General features: G+C 42.6%; 1 protein-coding gene across 4 annotated transcripts in view; it reads left to right on the forward strand.

Annotated features, from left to right (window-relative positions):
• The first annotated feature begins 656 nt into the window (after window positions 1-656).
• LOC120035255 (zinc finger protein 345-like) overlaps window positions 657-19431 on the forward strand; it is a 29013-nt gene continuing 10238 nt past the window's right edge. Inside the window, exons 1-4 of one of the 4 annotated variants that reach the window (XR_005474131.1) lie at window positions 657-760; window positions 10499-10713; window positions 11130-12929; window positions 18354-18956. Coding sequence is in view for 3 of the 4 variants with exons in the window: in XM_038982048.1 (XP_038837976.1) it covers window positions 10515-10713; window positions 11130-12929; window positions 18354-18817 (2463 nt within the window). In the remaining variant the exon portion in view is untranslated. Of the gene's footprint in view, window positions 761-10498; window positions 10714-11129; window positions 13840-18353; window positions 19361-19431 lie in introns of those variants that run through there. The other 3 variants (XM_038982048.1, XM_038982050.1, XM_038982049.1) reach the window with 3 other exon arrangements.

A 19431-nucleotide genomic window follows, 5' to 3' on the forward strand; every position in this document is an offset into this window, starting at 1 on the left:
AAACTGAAAAAAATGACAAGTACAAAGGACTAATGTGAAGACTCTGAATGTTTGAATTATGTTGTGAAAAAGGTGCAACATGTTTTGTTACAGTAAAATAATAAAAAAATTATAATACTGTTTTGTTTTTCTTAGAAGTAGGCTTAAAATGGAAAGTCCATTAGGAGAACAGAAATAAGACATTGAACAGATTTCAGTTGTTTATTGGTAACACAATGGTTGCTATACAGGTAAAGAATGAGTGTTGTAGTTTGTCAGAGGCCCAGCGTCATCCGGGTTGGGGTTTGGCCCGGGGTAGGCCATCATTGTAAATAAGAATTTGTTCTTAACTGACTTGCCTAGTAAAATAAATAAAAACATGTCAAGTTGACATTAAAGTTCATGTCCAAGTAAAGGGGGAATGTCGTGTATTGATGTGACGAGCTGACATATGACGTCACCACTGGAATATGGGGCTTATTACACGGACAGTGATGGAGTGAAGACATGTTGAAGTTTACCTTCGAGTCTGGTTGATGTAATTCAGTATCATATCCTAATTTAGCACAAATTGTAAGTATACGATTGAACAAGAGAGGCCGGTAAAACATGCACAATGATTATGCTGATACGACGCTCACGAACACTTCCTGCCCCATCTCATAATCCAGACCAAACTCACTCGGAAAGTGGATACGTTTTTCCCGCTTGCTCTACTAGACCTCACCATTTTCTCAAGTTCTTTTCAGCCAAACAATTAGCTACAGGAAATCAGTTCCAGGTAACCTGTTGCTAATTTCTAACATTTTAAAATTATGCTTGTAGCACGGTCTGTAAACCAACACATTCCAGGATTAAACGGCAGTGGTTGCCGCGGCCTGGTTTTGTTGTTATCCCAGCTATCTAGCCGTTAGCTAGCTAGCTACACATCTCCCGTCCAACCCATGTGTGTAGCTAGCTAGCTAACATGCTAACTTTATTTCAGGGTCACGATTGAAGTATGACATTCATTTCATAGTTAGCCAGCTGTCGTCTCATCGTGAGTAAAATGACTGTACCGAGGAATTAGCTAGCTAGCTAACAGGCTGCTCATTGTTTAGCCACAGCTAGGTTGGTCACAAAATATTTGGTTTAGCTATCTAGGTAGCTAGCTAGCCAAATTAGCTGGACTAACCGTTGCTAAACTACCCGGCTACAGGTTTATGCATACAGCTAACGCCTCGATCATACCGACAATATTATTGCGTTTTGGTACTACCGAGTGACGCAGCGGTCTATGGTACTGCATCTCAGTGCTAAAGGCGTCACTACAGACCCTGGTTCTATTCCAGGCTGTATCACAACCGGCCGTGATCGGGAGTCTTATAGGGTGTCGCACAATTGGCCCAGCATCATTAGGGTTTGGCCGGGGTAGGCCTTCATTGTAAATAATAATTTGTTCTTAACTGGCTTGCCTAGTTAAAGGTTAAATAAAAGTATATTCCTTTCCAACGGGTCCGGCGTTTGCCTTGCAGCATTGCTTTGCAGAGGCAGTGGGTTCTGTTTGGTGATTATGTTGAATTTATTGAACATATGCGTCAAACTGTATGCATAGACGTCTTGACAGAAATGGTAGCAGAATGTGAATGTTGAATTTTTGTTGCACACACATCCAGATGATGCTGTGCACCTTTTTGTGCAATAATGCTGTTGATGTGATCAAGGCATAACCCTTTTCCCATAATATTTCCAATCAAATTAAGAAGGAATGTCGACATAAGAAGCTAAATTCGGTTTTCCATCATAATCAAATCAAATTTTATTTGTCACATACACATGGTTAGCAGATGTTAATGCGAGTGTAGCGAAATGCTTGTGCTTCTAGTTCTGACAATGCAGTAATAACCAACGAGTAATCTAACCTAACAATTCCACAACTACTACCTTATACACACAAGTGTAAAGGGATAAAGAATATGTACATAAAGATATATGAATAAGTGATGGTACAGAACCGCATAGGCAAGATGCAGTAGATGGTATCGAGTACAGTATATACATATGAGATGAGTAATGTAGGGTATGTAAACATAAAAGTGGCATAGTTTAAAGTGGCTAGTGATACATGTATTACATAAAGATACATATATATTATATTAAGTGGCATTGTTTAAAGTGGCTAGTGATACATTTTTGATCAATTCAATTAATGATACAGCTGTGAAGCAGGCAAGAATAACGAAGTACTTCTGGGTCATGGATCTTTTGGAATCCTCCAGAATAAGAGTCCCGTTATGTATACCAAACATTATGGAATCCTCCAGAATAAGAGTCCCGTCATGTATACCAAACATTATGGAATCCTTCAGAATAAGAGTTCCGTCGTGTATACCAAACATTATGGATATACTGAGAGGATGCATGTCTCTCCGCCCTAATAATGGGAGTGGTTGTCCACAAAGCTGCACGGTGGGCTGTCTAGCTCCCGCCTATCCTTTCTTTGAATTGGTGGGTACATCTCATTATTGTAATCCTTTAAAAAAATATCTGATGAGGGTTGTTGACATCAACCGCCTGTATTCATTGGAGAGATTGTATGCTACTACCATCTACTACCATCTCGGGACTACTCCAGTATAGTGTCCTACTTATATAAGTACACTCGTAACTTAAACATTACGAAACATTACGAAACTTCTATTCGATCAAATAAACCTTGTCGCAAATAATCAATTTTTTGTTGACCAAATTCGACACTCTCATTGACTTCCATACAAAACCCTGTTACTTCCTGCAACACAAACTCAAAAAAGTTTTGGGACATTGTAAAGTCCATGGAGAATAAGAGCAGCTGCCCACTGCACTGAGGATAGGAAACTCTGTCACCACCGATAAATCCACTATAATTGAGAATTTCAATAAGCATTTTTCTACAGCTGACCATGCTTTCCACCTGGCTACCCCTACCCCGGTCAACAGCACTTCACCCCCCACAGCAACTCGCCCAAGCCTTCCCCATTTCTCCTTCTCCCAAATCCAGTCAGCTGATGTTCTGAAAGAGCTGCAAAATCTGGACCCCCACAAATCAGCTGGGCCAGACAATCTGGACCATTTCTTCCTAAAATTATCTGCCGAAATTGTTGCAACCCCTATTGCTAGCCTGTTCAACCTCTCTTTCGTGTCGTCTGAGATTCCCAAAGATTGGAAAGCAGCTGCGGTCATCCCCCTCTTCAAAGGGGGGGGACACTCTTGACCCAAACTGCTACAGACCTATATCTATCCTACCCTGCCTTTCTAAGGTCTTCGAAAGCCAAGTCAACAAACATATTACCGACCATTTAGAATCCCACTGCACCTTCTCCGCTATGCAATCTGGTTTCAGAGCTGGCCATGGGTGCACCTCAGCCACGCTCAAGGTCCTAAACGATATCTTAACCGCCATCGATAAGAAACAATACTGTGCAGCCGTATTCATTGACCTGGCCAAGGCTTTCGACTCTGTCAATCACCACATCCTCATCGACAGACTCAACAGCCTTGGTTTCTCAAATGATTGCCTCGCCTGGTTCACCAACTACTTCTCCGACAGAGTTCAGTGTGTCAAATCTGAGGGCCTGTTGTCCGGGCCTCTGGCAGTCTCTATGGGGGTGCCACAGGGTTCAATTCTTGGGCCGACTCTCTGTATACATCAATGATGTCGCTCTTGCTGCTGGTGAGTCTCTGATCCACCTCTACGCAGACGACACCATTCTGTATACTTCTGGCCCTTCTCTGGACATTGTGTTAACAACCCTCCAGACGAGCTTCAATGCCATACAACTCTCCTTCCGTGGCCTCCAACTGCTCTTAAATGCAAGTAAAACTAAATGCATGCTCTTCAACTGATCGCTGCCTGCACCTGCCCGCCCGTCCAGCATCACTACTCTGGACGGTTCTGACTTATATGTGGACAACTACAAATACCTAGGTGTCTGGTTAGACTGTAAACTCTCTTTCTAGACTCACATAAAACATCTCCAATCCAAAGTTAAATCTAGAATTGGCTTCCTATTTCGCAAACAAAGCATCCTTCACCCATGCTGCCAAACATACCCTCGTAAAACTGACCATCTTACTGATCCTCGACTTCGGCGATGTCATTTACAAAATAGCCTCCAACACCCTACTCAACAAATTGGATGCAGTCTATCACAGTGCCATCCGTTTTGTCACCAAAGCTCCACATACTACTCTCCACTGCGACCTGTACGCTCTCGTTGGCTGGCCCTCGCTTCATACTCGTCGCCATACCCACTGGCTCCAGGTCATCTACAAGACCCTGCTAGGTAAAGTCCCGCCTTATCTCTGCTCGCTGGTGACCATAGCAGCACCCACCCGTAGCACGCGTTCCAGCAGGTATATCTCACTTGTCACCCCCAAAGCCAATTCCTCCTTTGGCCGCCTCTTCTTCCAGTTCTCTGCTGCCATTGACTGGAACGAATTACAAAAATCTCTGAAACTGGAAACACTTATCTCCCTCACTAGCTTTAAGCACCAGCTGTCAGAGCAGCTCACAGATCACTGCACCTGTACCTAGCCCATCTATAAATAGCCCAAACCACTACCTCTTCCCCTACTGTATTTATTTATTTTGCTCCTTTGCACCCCAGTATTTCTACTTTGCACACTCATCTACTGTCAAATCTACCATTCCAGTGTTTTAATTGCTATATTGTATTTACTTCGCCACCATGGCCTATTTATTGCCTTTACCTCCCTTATCTCACCTCATTTGCATATAGACTTATTTTTCTACTGTATTATTGACTGTATGTTTGTTTTACTCCATGTGTAATTCTGTGTTGTTATATGTGTCGAACTGCTTTGCTTTATCTTGGCCAGGTCGCAGTTGTAAATGAGAACTTGTTCTCAACTTGCCTACCTGGTTAAATAAAAAATAAATAAAAACTTTGCCAAACAACTGGGGAAAAAACACCACCTGCTGGATGGATACAGATTTGCACCCTAGCTGGGCCTCTCTCTTCAACTTCCTCTCTGTGTATACTTTGTAAATTAGTAATTAGTGCAGAATTATCCATGTATTTTATCCTTGTAATTATTCTTTGTTTGATAACAACTATTTCTATAAGATATTATGTGATTTATTTGTTTATTTCAAATCCTAAATGGTCAACAATGTTGTTTGTGTGTGTACTCTTATCTTGTGTACGTTGTGCTGTAGTAAAAGGTCCATTCTACCCAGGAGCACTTCTAGTTTCCAAGTCCACTGAGTTTACACCCCCAGAAGTGTCTCTGCTCATTTTGCGGACCTTAAAGAGTGGCCAATCAGCTTAAATCCAGTTGTTTGTCATATTGGACATAAATATTGCACCGTACATAATTGATTGTGTGTCTATAAAACCAGGGTCCAGCCTACTCACTAGAGACTATAGCATACAAAACAGATGCGTTTGAACCAAAAATGTGCGGGTCCAATATGAAAAATCTACTTGGATTGGCTACTCTTTTAAGGGCTGCAAAATGAGCTGCGGCACTTCTCTGGGTGTGAACTCAGTGAACACATTGAACTCAGTGACAGTGTGAAGGGACAGTGAACTCAGTGACAGTGAACTCAGTGACAGTGAACTCAGTGAACACATTGAACTCAGTGACGGTGAACTCAGTGAACACATTGAACTCAGTGACGGTGAACTCAGTGAACACATTGAACTCAGTGACGCTGAACACATTGAACTCAGTGACGGTGTGAAGGGACAGTGACGGTGTGAAGGGACAGTGACGGTGTGAAGGGACAGTGTGAAGGGACAGTGAACTCAGTGACAGTGTGAAGGGACAGTGACAGTGTGAAGGGACAGTGATGGTGTGAAGTTGGCAACGATAACAAGTAGCAGATAGCGTAGCTAATGCAAATACAGCTATTCGGGAAATTCATGAGCTGGAATGTATCGCTAGCTCTGACTACGGTAGCAGATTACTAACTTGTTCCAGCTTGAAGATCATTAGTTTGATAACGGATACGAGAGAAGGGGACTAATGATTTGTTTCACAGTGACTCTAAAAGAAAATAACATTATTCTCTTTATGGAATAAAGAAGTTCCATGAAGAGAACTGAAAGTCATTTGAAGACAGGTTGAGTCGATGATTTTTATTTAGAATTGAAACCGCCCCAAAAAAATAACTATTTTTTTCTATTGACAATTTTATATGAAATCAGATGTTTTGTCACCGGTGTAGACTTTTACAGTGAAATGCTTACTTACGAGCCCAAGTTGCTGGATCGAATCCCCGAGCTGACGAGGTAAAAATCTGTCGTTCTGCCCCTGAGCAAGGCAACTGTTCTACCGGGCGCCGAAGACGTGGATGCCGATTATGGCAGCCCACCCGCACCTCTCTGATTGAGGGGTCGGGTTAAATGCGGAAGACAAATTTCAGTTGAATGCATTCAGTTGTACAACTGACTAGGTATCCCGCTTTTCCCCTGTTTTGTCACAGGTGTAGACTTTACAGTGAAATGCTGACTGACGAGCCCTTTCCCAACAATGCAGAGTTAAAAAGGAAAATGAGAATAGGAAAACAATAAAATACAAGGAATAGCATTACCTGTGTGTGTGAGGTTACATGGACACAATATTACTGTGGATAGTCAGATTAACATAATAGTTTGATTAAAAACGTGCTTCGCAAGAAGAACGATTAATCTAATAATAATCCTGTTTCCATGGAAACATCTGAAATCCGGCTACCCGATGGCACTCTGATAAATGCAGAAGATTACTACTCAAAATGAATGTTCTACCACAGCGACCATGTTATTTTTATGAGCACATTTTGATTCCGAGTTCGGACATATAACATTTTGTTTGTGAAAAACTATTTCTAAGACACGTACATTCAGTTGTTTCCGAACTCACTTCACTTGCACTTAACAGGGAGGCTCGCTTTGCTGTTGCCAGCACATGTGCAGATCAAATACAATCTGCTGGAATTCAGATTTGAAATACAATCTGCTGGAATTCAGATTTGAAATACAATCTGCTGGAATTCAGATTTGAAATACAATCTGCTGGAATTCAGATTTGAAATACAATCTGCTGGAATTTAGATTTGAAATACAATCTGCTGGAATTCAGATTTAAGGTGCTACATGTCCTATAGTTTGAAATGTTGCTCAGAAAAACTTCTTTTAAATCGGCGTTGATGCTTGCTTTGATTTCTTGACCGTACACCGATTTTAAGATAAGCAGAGTAAGGTGTTTACAATGACTATTGGATAATTTGCCATAATCAGATGAATATTGAGGTAGTTGAGGTAATATATGCATGTAGTTAGGGGTAAAAGTGACTAGGCAGTCGGGATATATAATAGAGTAACAGCAGCGTACAGAACCAGTCAGAAGTTTGCACAGTCCTACTCCTTCAAAGGGTTTTTCCTTATTTTTACTATTTTTTTTAATTGTGAAGACATCAACTATAAAATAGCACGTGGAATCATGTAGTAACCCCCAAAAAAGTGTTAAATGAATGCTTTTCCAACGGTCTTCAAGGAGTTCCCACATATGCTGAGCACTTGTTGGCTGCTTTTCCTTCACTCTGCAGTCCAGCTCATCCCAAACCATCTCAGTTGGGTTGAGGTCGGGTGATTGTGGAAGCCAGGTCATCTGATGCAGCACTCCATCACGCTCCTTAGTCAAATAGCCCTTACACAGTCTGGAGGTGCGTTTGGGGTCATTGTCCTGTTGAAAAACAGATGATAGTCCCACTAAGCACCAACTGGATGGGATGGCGTATCGCTGCAGAATGCTGTGGTAGCCATGCTGTTTAAATGTGCGTTGAATTCTAAATAAATCCCAGACAGTGTCACCAGCAAAGCACCATCACACCTCCTCCATGAGTCACGGTGAGAACCACACATGCGGAGATCATCCGTTCACCTACTCTGCGTGTCAAGACACAGTGGTTGGAACCAAGAATTTGGACTCGTCAGACCAAAGGACAGATTTCTACCGGTATAATGTCCATTGCTCGTGTTTATTGGCCCAAGCCAATTATTGGCCCAAGGTGTGTCCAAACTTTTGACTGGTACTGTATGTACAGAGTGTGTGTGTGTGTGTGTTTTGTGTAGTATTTGTGAGGGTGCAAGAGAATCAGTGCAACAAACAAAAGGGGGTCAATGCAAATAGTCTGGGTAGCCATTTGATGAACTGTTCAGCAGTCTGATGGCTTGGGGGTAGAAGCTGTTCAGCAGTCTGATGGCTTGGGGGTAGAAGCTGTTCAGCAGTCTGATGGCTTGGGGGTAGAAGCTGTTCAGCAGTCTGATGGCTTGGGGGTAGAAGCTGTTCAGCAGTCTGATGGCTTGGGGGTAGAAGCTGTTCAGCAGTCTGATGGCTTGGGGGTAGAAGCTGTTCAGCAGTCTGATGGCTTGGGGGTAGAAGCTGTTCAGCAGTCTGATGGCTTGGGGGTAGAAGCTGTTCAGCAGTCTGATGGCTTGTGGGTAGAAGCTGTTCAGCAGTCTGATGGCTTGTGGGTAGAAGCTGTTCAGCAGTCTGATGGCTTGGGGGTAGAAGCTGTTCAGCAGTCTAATGGCTTGGGGGTAGAAGCTGTTCAGCAGTCTTATGGCTTGGGGGTAGAAGCTGTTCAGCAGTCTTATGGCTTGGGGGTAGAAGCTGTTCAGCAGTCTGATGGCTTGGGGGTAGAAGCTGTTCAGCAGTCCGATGGCTTGGGGGTAGAAGCTGTTCCAGAGCCTTTTGGTGCCAAACTTGGTACTCTGGTACCGCTGGCCGTGCAGTAGATGACTTGGGTAGATGGAGTCTGACCATTTTTAGGTCCTTCCTCTGACGCCACCTGGTATAGAGGCCCTGGATGGCAGGGAGCTCGGCCCCAGTGATGTACTGGGGCCATACACACTACCCTCTGAAGTGCCTTGCGGTCTGTGTTTTTGGACCATGATAGTTCCTTAGTGATGTGGAACACCGAGGAACTTGAAGCTCTCGACCCGCTCCACTACAGACCCGTCGATGTGAATGGGGGGCGTGCTCAGCCACTCCGTTTCCTGTAGTATACTGTCAGCGCCTTTTTGTCTCGCTGACGTTGAAAATTATACAAAAACACATTTACTTGAAGAACAGTGCAGATATAAAGTTTAATAACAGTTTAACGGTTTGTGCTGTTTGCTGTCATTGTTATCAAACGTTGTAGAATGTTCAGTGGAAATAGTCCCTGTGCATTTTTTTTTATTTTTATGTATTTCACCTTTATTTAACCAGGTTGTCACGTTTGCCGTGACGATGAGACCAAGGCGCAGCGCGATATGTATACATTCTTCTTTTAATGAACGAATAAACACTAAACAAACTAACAAACTAACAAAACGAACCTGAAGATAATAATAACGAGTGCAGACATCACATAGACAATAACCCACCAAACCAAAATGGAAAATGGCAACCTAAATAGGATCCCCAATCAGAGACAACGATAAACAGCTGTCTCTGATTGGGAACCAATTCAGGCCACCATAGACCTACATTTACCTAGACAATACCAAAACCCCATAGATATACAAAAACCCCTAGACAAGACAAAAACACACATACCACCCTCGTCACACCCTGACCTAACCAAAATAATAAAGAAAACAAAGATAACTAAGGTCAGGGCATGATACAGGTAGGCCAGTTGAGAACAAGTTCTCATTTACAACTGCAACCTGGCCAAGATAAAGCAGAGCAGTGCGACACAAACAACAACACAGAGTTACACATGGAATAAACAAACATACAGTTAATAACACAATAGAAAAAAAGTCTATATACAGTGTGTGCAAATGTGGTAGGATAAGGGAGGTAAGGCAATGAATAGGCCATAGTGGAGTTGTATGGTTTGTTCAGTGGATATAGTCCTTGTGCTCCATGGAGTTGTATGGTTTGTTCAGTGGAAATAGTCCTTGTGCTGCATGGAGTTGTATGGTTTGTTCAGTGGATATAGTCCTTGTGCTCCATGGAGTTGTATGGTTTGTTTAACTTTGTATTCATTGGTTTTTCATACATTTTTAAAGTGACAACTCTGTGTCTCGGCATCACTCTGTTACCTTGGAATTGCCCCTAATTCTAACACACAGTGCTTGTGTTACCTGTTTGAATACTGAGGATGGGGTGGTAATTAGATATTAGTGATATGAATATCAACTGAATTTATTTTACCTTTATTTAACTAGGCAAGTCAGTTAAGAACACATTCTTATTTTCAATGACGGCCTAGGAACAGTGAGTTAACTGCCTTGTTCAGGGGCAGAATGACCTACGTTTTACCTTGTCAGCTCGGGGATTCGATCTTGCAACGCTCTAACCACTAGGCTACCTGCCGCCCCTGTTCTTATAGCCTAATCTGACTGGCTGTTGCCTTCTATCTTATATTTTTTTAGGGGTTCCTACGGGATGTGTGGTTAACTAGCTTAGAAACATTTTTGTTGTCTTTTCTGGAGCTATACCATAATCTAAGTTTCTGAAAATCACCCTGAACTCTTTCGGTCTCCTCTTTTAGATCTATCCAGCCTACCATGTCTGAACCAGGTTCTGGTTGTGGTGTTCCAGCGCAGAGAAGCTCACAGCGGGGTCCAGAGTTGCTGTCAGTGAAGCTGGGGGACTGCAGTCAAACAGTGGAACTCAATGTGATTGTCAAGGAGGAGGGCGAGGAGAGAGAAATCAATGAGGGGGAGGAGGAAGAGAGAGAGGTGGACAGGGACTCTGTTGACTCAGGTAAATTCAGGCTAAAATCCTCTTTGGTTCAGAGAGTTGAACAGCCCAAAATAGCCATTGATTTTCTGGTTCATTAAGAAATGTAAACATATGTTTTTGGTTGTTGAATAAAATGTTAATTCAGAATATTTAGGCAAGTTAGCTGGCTAACTCATTGATTCTGCTTTGTAGTATAACCCTCAGCAGTCTGATGGCTTGTAAGAGGGAAGGCGAGTGCCCCCAAAAAATGGCTACTGACCATTGCGCAATGCATTGTAATTTGACAATGGCGGCATTATCTATGTGCAATGCAACAAGCCCCTTGCAAAAGTATTTCTTTCAATACACTGTTAATCCTAATTAATGTTGAATCCTGCATTAAGCTAAAATACTTTGTTCCTCTGTTTCTTACCCTATATCTGTTCATATTCTTACAGCAGAGAGCCCCATCCCAGACTCAGTCAACGAACCCAGTTCCACAGCATCAAGACTGCCTGGTTGTGGGAGTTACCCCTGTCCTCAATGTGGGAAGTGTTTCAGTCGAGCAGGAGACCTGAAGACTCATCTGAGGTCGCACAGTGGAGAGAAGCCTCACCAATGCTCTCTTTGTGGGAAGTGTTTCAGTCGAGCAGGAGGCCTGAAGACTCATCAGAGGTCGCACAGTGGAGAGAAGCCTGCCAGTACTTTCAATGTGATTGTCAAAGAGGAGGAAGGTAACTGTACTCTCAATGTGATTGTCAAAGAGGAGGAGGATGAGAAGGAAAAGGGAGGAGTTGAGGAAGAGAAGGAAACTAGTGGTGTAGTTGACCCAGATACATCAAGACTTCGTGGTCGTTACCCCTGTCCTCAATGTGGAAAGAGTTTCAGTTCCTCAGGTAATCTAAAGAATCACCAGAGAGTTCACACTGGAGAGAAATCTTACCACTGCTCCCAATGTGGAAAGGGTTTCGGTCGAGCAGGAGGCCTGAAGACTCATCAGAGATCGCACAGTGGAGAGAAGCCTGCCAGTACTTTCAATGTGATTGTCAAAGAGGAGGAGGATGAAAAGGAAATCGATGAGAAGGTAAAGAGCGAAGTTAAGGAAGAGCAGGAAACTAGTGGTGTAGTTGACCCAGATACATCAAGATTACCTGGTCGTGGTCGTTTCCCCTGCCATCAGTGTGGGAAGAGTTTTCGTTCCTCAGGTAATCTAAAGAATCATCAAAGAGTACACACTCGAGAGAAACCATTTCACTGTGCCACATGTGGGAAGAGTTTCCGTGAAAAATTCAATCTCACGAGACATAAGAAGGTACATAGTGGGGAGAAGCCTTATCACTGCACCCAGTGTGAGAAAAGCTTCAATCGTTCTGGAAGTCTTAAGGAACATCAAAGAGTACATACAGGGGAGAAGCCTTACCACTGCTCTCTTTGTCGGAAGAGTTTTAGTCAGCCAGGAAACCTTAAGAAACACCAGAGAATACATACAGGGGAGAAGCCTTACCATTGCTCTCTGTGTGGAAATAGTTTTTGTTTCGCTGGAAACCTAAAGAATCATCTGAGATCACACTGTGGAAAGAAGCCTTACCACTGCTCTCAGTGTGGGGAGGGATTCCCTCAACTAAAAAGTCTTAAAAGCCATCAGAAAATGCATATTGGAGAGACGCCTCCCTCTACTTTCAATGTGATTGTCAAAGAGGAGGATGGTGACTGTACTTTCAATATGATTGTCAAAGAGGAGGAGGATGGGAAGAAAATTGATGAGAAGGAAATGAGAGAAGTTGAAGAGGAGGACAATAGTGGTGTAGTTGACCCAGATACATCAAGACTGCCTGATCGTGGTCGTTACCCCTGTCCTCAATGTGGAAAGAGTTTCACTTCCTCAAGTAATCTTAAGAATCATCAAAGAGTACACACTGGAGAGAAACCTTTCCTCTGCTCACAATGTGGGAAGAGTTTCAGTGAAAAAGTAAATCTTAAGAGACACGAAAGAGTACATAGTGGAGAAAAGCCTTACCACTGCACCACATGTGGGAAGAGCTTCAATCATTCAGGAAGCCTTAGAGATCACCAGAGAATTCATACAGGGGAGAAACCTTACCACTGCTCACTGTGCGGAAATAATTTTCGTTTTGCTGGAGACCTAAAGAATCATCAGAGATCACACAGTGGAGAGAAGCCTTATCACTGCTCTCGGTGTGGAGAGGGATTCACTCAGCTAAGAAGTCTAAAAAGTCATGAGAGAATATCCATTGGAGGTAAGCCTTCCTGTGCTTTCAATGTGATTGTCCAAGAAGAGAAATAAGTTGAGGGAGAGGAGCGTGATGTGAAATAAAGGTGAAGTGAGGATACATGAGCAACTCTATAAGTATTGAAATTCACACCTATCCTTGCAATGGTGTCTTCTGTGACAACATGGTCATGGACAGCACCATTTAGGGCTATCTTCATCTTCTTTTACTTCTATGACTGTATTGGAAGTTCACAAATTAACTCAACTTGAATACCATCACCACCACCACCTAATGTGCTGGAGAGTATATTAATCTGACCTTTATTTTGACAGGGAGTCAATGCTGAGACCAAGGTCTCTTTTCCAGATGAGGCCTGTATAGCACCACAATACACATTAATACACAATTAACACATTCAACTACCCGTTCATAAACACAATATACACGGTGTTATACACAACAATACACGAAAAGTGAAATGCAATCATAAAAAAATACATTCTTTAGTAACAAGGTCCCTATCAACCGTCTGAAAGGCCCTAGAGGGTCCCCCTATCAACCGTCTGAAAGGCCCTAGAGGGTCCCCCTATCAACCGTCTGAAAGGCCCTAGAGGGTCCCCCTATCAACCGTCTGAAAGGCCCTAGAGGGTCCCCCTATCAACCGTCTGAAAGGCCCTAGAGGCACCAATTCCTCCAATTTGAAAGTGCATTGTAGATCATTCGACACGCATAAGGGAACCAAATGCTGATCTACCGAACTCTATAGACACCAATGTAGTCTCTAGAGTTAACCAACCCTGTGAACGGGTTTGATAACTTATCATTTATAGGCAGCTGCTCTTTTATTAATAGTATCACCATAATTGAGAACCGGTAGAAAGGTTGACTACACAATCTGCTTCCTGCTGACTAGAGAGAGACTAGATCAGTTTCTGTAAAAAAAAAAATAACACTTCAAATCTTAGTTTCTTAACAAGCTCAGTCATATGTTTAAAAAAAAAAATGTTAACGTTATATCACACCAAGGTCTTTGTATGCTGGGACTTGTTCGATTTATAAAACCATCCGATGAGTGAGGGAAGATGTAATCCAACTGAGACAATTAAGTATGAGTTTTAAAAATCAGTAAGGGCTTTCCTGCACAACTGTAAAATCCGACTGTAGCCTTGTCACAGCTAGGTCAGCAGTCGGGGTAATTCCGTAACGTAATAGTATCATCCGTATTTAGATGAGATCGAGACAAGATCATTAACAACTATAGTGGTTGCTGTAATAGTGCTATGCCCAGGCCTAAAGCCTGATTGGTTTACATTAACAATACATGTCTCATTGTAAACCAGGTTGCCTGTCCGGGCCTAAAGCCTTTACACGAGATCGATATACTGAACAATACGTTTTCCATTCGCTGTTATTGAGCATTTTTCCTTTGCCAAGATAATCCATCCACCTGACCGGTGTGTCATATCAAGAAGCTGATTAAACAGCATGATCATTACAGCATGATCATTGACAAACCTTAGTCTAGTCATGGTAAAAACATGACGTCTGGCCTCCCGAGTGGCACAGCGGTCTAAGGCAATGCTTCAGTGTTGCGGCGTCATAATGACCTACTAATTGGTTGATGATGTCATCACATATGTTGATGTTGGGGTGGTGCTTTAGATGATGAATATGTAGTAGAATGTTTTTTTTAAATATATTTTTATTTCCTGTTAAAGTAGCGTATGCCCATGTACATGACTAACATGTAAAACAGTAGCATAGTCTATAGAGGCCTGTATACTGGGGACTGAGTCTATGTATAGTATATACTGGGGGCTGAGTCTGTATATAGTATATACTGGGGGCTGAGTCTGTATATAGTATATACTGGGGGCTGAGTCTGTATATAGTATATACTGGGGGCTGAGTCTGTATATAGTATATACTGGGGGCTGAGTCTATATATAGTATATACTGGGGGCTGAGTCTGTATATAGTATATACTGGGGGCTGAGTCTGTATATAGTATATACTGGGGGCTGAGTCTGTATATAGTATATACTGGGGGCTGAGTCTGTATATAGTATATACTGGGGGCTGAGTCTATATATAGTATATACTGGGGACTGAGTCTATATATAGTATATACTGGGGACTGAGTCTATATATAGTATATACTGGGGACTGAGTCTATATATAGTATATACTGGGGCTGAGTCTATATATAGTATATACTGGGGCTGAGTCTATATATAGTATATACTGGGGGCTGAGTCTATAGAATATACTGGGGGCTGAGTCTATATATAGTATATACTGGGGGCTGAGTCTATATATAGTATATACTGGGGGCTGAGTCTATATATAGTATATACTGGGGCTGAATTTCCAAAATGGTGCACTATTCCCTCTGTAGTGCACTACATTTGACCATGGGCCCTATTCTGTAGTGCACTACATTTGACCATGGGCCCTATTCTGTAGTGAACTACATTTGTCCATGCACCCTATTCTGTAGTGCACTACATTTGTCCATGGGCCCTATGGGCTATTCTATTGAATACAAAATAAGTCCATAGACTCCAGTAGAATTCAGTTGTGGATATTTTTTATACATGATTAAACTCAGTAGAAGGGCTGGTTTGTATTGACATCAAGTCTATTGTTATGTCATGATCTGGATGGAACCGGTGTTATTTAGAATATTGTTCTGTTCCGGAACAGTATAGATCCCTTTTGTTGTCAGTTCTGGTTCTGTTCCTTGAAATTCCGGTTTTCTTTTCTGTTCCCTGAACTGGTTCCAACCCCTTGTTTAGAATATTGTAAAGTATCCATTAATTAAATAATAAATTCTAACAAACTGTAATCTTCTTCTTCATTGAAGGTGGATGATGTTGGTAGATTGTCTTTATCCATGAAAAGTCAGTATTGTATCATGGTGGTGATAAATCACAAGAATAAAAGATGCCATACACTCACTGCGTTGTTGGAATATTATAAACTGGCTGGTTCGAGCCCTGAATGCTGATTGGCTGACAGCCGTTGGTATATCAGACAGTATGACAAAACATGTATTTTTACTGCTCTAATTACATTGGTAACCAGTTTATTATAGCAGTAAGGCACCTCGGGGGTTTGTGGTTTATGGCCAATATACCACCGCTAAGGGCTGTATCCAGGCAGTCCGCTTTCCGTCGTGCTTAAGAACAGCCCTTAGCCGTGGTATATTGGCCATATACCACACCCCCCCCCCCCCTGGCCTTATTGCTTAAATATAAGAGGCTACTCTGGTGAATGTTTGTGATGAATGGAGAGTGGATTATCTACTTTACACACAATCTCTGCTCTACTTGTTCAGCTTCCCAGAGAAGAGGCTACACCGGAGAATGTGTGTGAAGAATAAAGAGTGGTGCTCGTTTAATAAAGTTAGACCAAAACTGAATCAATGTAGGATCATAGGCTGAGTTTACACAGGCAGCCAAGATCTGATGTGAAAAAATGTCATGTGATTGGTAAAAAGACCAATGGATGGAGAAAAAACCCTCAATTGGGCTGCCTGTGTAAATGCAGCCATAATGACAGTATTCTACATTTGTTCTCACCCTCCTTTCACATTTCTCAAAGTGAATTAAAACATATATATAATTCTTCAAGTCTTTGATCTTGAGTTATGTACAGTGTTATTTTGAAGTAGCCTACGGCGTTGTGAATGATGTACAGTGAATGAATTTTAGAGCATATGGCGTTACAGAACTAGCCTGTCTTTTATTTCAATAAAAGCACGTGACCTATTGCCCATAGTGGCTCGCGGCCTATTGCCCATAGTGGCTCGCGGCCTATTGCCCATAGTGGCTCGCGGCCTATTGCCCATAGTGGCTCGCGGCCTATTGCGCATAGTGGCCGGCGTTGTTGAGTTTTGACGGCATGAGAGAAAAATGTGATCATTCACAAAATCATTCAAATCAATCTCATTTGCCAACACAAATAACAGTTAAAGACCGTTCGAAACACTTTCCAAATGTTTTATACGAAAGTGGTTGGGAAATTGTTTTTCACTCCGTGCAACGTTGTGCTGGAACACGATAGAAAGTCGACAATCAACAGTCACTTCGAATCAGCAAAGTATATGAGAATGTCAGAACAGTTCCCACAGAAGCGGCAGATCACCATGACTACAGTGGTAGCAGGGAAGACTGGCAAGCGCTGAAAGAATCAAGGTGAGTGGCGTTTTACTCAAACTTTTACTCCGCTAACCTTGGCTTTAGTAGGGTGGTCGGCACTCTGCTCTCCCCAGTCTGTCTATGGAGAGCGCTGCTCAAAGCGATGAGTGCAATTTGTCAGTTTTGCCGTATTAAAATTAATTAATACGTATGACGAAAGCACAATCTTTCTGGATTTAAACAGAAATGGCAATACCGTTTTAAAAGTACATATCAACCACAATACTCTATTTTTACGTTTTCTGTTCTTCATCTCCCTTTTTCCTTTCAGAAAAAATCACAATCAAGTATTTTGAAGACAACAAAAATCGATGCTCAAATTGAAAGCGATTGATCAGCTTTGAATCTATTTGTTTTGTTTGAGAGAGAATGTGAGTGTGAATGGGAGGTGCATCTTGTGTTGATAGCAAGCCCCAAGGCTGATGGAGAGGAGAGGTGTGTGTGAGTGGAATGTGTGAGTGGATAAGTGGCTCACATCATGAATCTGATAGGGAGTGCTTTCCACAAACCTTTTAATCAGTTGAACACATTCATGCTAAGTTGATGTTTTACCAGACAGGGGCACGCAAAACAAGATACCTTACCTTCCTCGCCAACAAACTGGCAGGGCGGAAGAGAGCGACTATGGCTCCCAATCCATGTGCAACACGCTGGAACTCATGATTCTCATCAGTGCAGTACCACTCAGAGCAGTATGGCCTCTACAATGGGTCCATGCTGTGTTGTCATGTGTTGCAGCATTGCTGTGTTGTCATGTGTTGCTGCATTGCTGTGTTGTCATGTGTTGCAGACATGCTGTGTTGTCATGTGTTGCCGCCATGCTGTGTTGTCTTGTGTTGCTGCCATGCTGTGTTGTCTTGTGTTGCTGCCATGCTGTGTTGTCGTGTGTTGCTGCCATGCTGTGTTGTCATGTGTTGCTGCCATGCTGTGTTGTCATGTGTTGCTGCCATGCTGTGTTGTCATGTGTTGCTGCCATGCTGTGTTGTCATGTGTTGCTGCCATGCTGTGTTGTTGTCTTAGATCTCTCTTTGAGTAGTGTTGTTTCTCTATCTAAATAAGAATTCGTTCTAAACTGACTTGCCTCGTTAAATAAATACAGATGGAAATACAGGTATGATTTATATCTACATGCATTCTACAATTGCTTAAGTCATTGTCATATCATTGTAATTATGCCGTGATGTCATTTTATATTTCATAGTCATATTTCCTATGTTCCTCTTTTTTTATTCTGTGTCATTCACAGACGTGGGGCCAAAGTGCACCGCAGTCTGTAGAGAATCTCCACGAGATGCTACAAGACCACGAGATGCTACAAGACCACGAGATGCTACAAGACCACGAGCTGCTACAAGACCACGAGCTGCTACAAGACCACGAGCTGCTACAAGACCACGAGCTGCTACAAGACCACGAGATGCTTCAAGACCACGAGCTGCTACAAGACCACGAGCTGCTACAAGACCACGAGCTGCTACAAGACCACGAGCTGCTACAAGACCACGAGCTGCTACAAGACCACGAGATGCTACAAGACCACGAGCTGGTTCAGTTGCTGCAGATTCAGCTGAACATCATGGCAGACAAGTGCAAAGTCATCCTGCAGCTTCTCCACATCTTCCAGAGCAGACACCCCGTGACGACAAAGATCTTTCACTATTGAGAGGACTTGCAGATGAATATTGCAGCCAACAAAGAACTACAATATGAGGCTTATTTACACTACTTTAACCCAGTTGACGACTTGCCCTTTGCTGTGAAAACAAAAAATATTGAGCACTGTTGAAGAGGCATACAGCAATGCAGAGTGGGAAAACGTACAAAGTACATGTGAGATGGCTTCAGTAAGGTACCACGAGATGAACTGGATGCCTTCTTGACCAATGTAGGACCAGCAGCACTGAGAGCCACAGTGAGATGGGGTGGTGGATTTGGATATCTTCTGGGATGGTCTTCAAGAGAGACTTCCTGTGCTGAGCACCCTGACCAAACGCTACAAAGATGCAGTCTCAAATTCAGCTGATGCTGAGCGAAGCAACAGTGTCTACAAACTTGTGTTGCCCAGCCGTAGGAGATCAACCTCTAACAACAACCTACGAGCCTTGGTCTTCATGTACCACAACCAACGACTCCGCAGTGGAGCAATTGATATGGAGGAGGATCAATCAATCAATCAATCAAATGTATTTAAAGAGCCCTTCTTACATCAGCTGATACCACAAAGTGCTGTACAGAATCCCAGCCTAAAACACAAAACAGCAAGCAATGCAGGTGTAGCACGGTGGCTAGGAAAAACTCCCTAGAAAGGCCAGAACCTAGGAAGA

The sequence above is a fragment of the Salvelinus namaycush genome, unplaced genomic scaffold, assembly GCF_016432855.1.
Source record: "Salvelinus namaycush isolate Seneca unplaced genomic scaffold, SaNama_1.0 Scaffold10, whole genome shotgun sequence".
In the NCBI taxonomy this organism is placed as follows: Eukaryota; Metazoa; Chordata; class Actinopteri; order Salmoniformes; family Salmonidae; genus Salvelinus; species Salvelinus namaycush.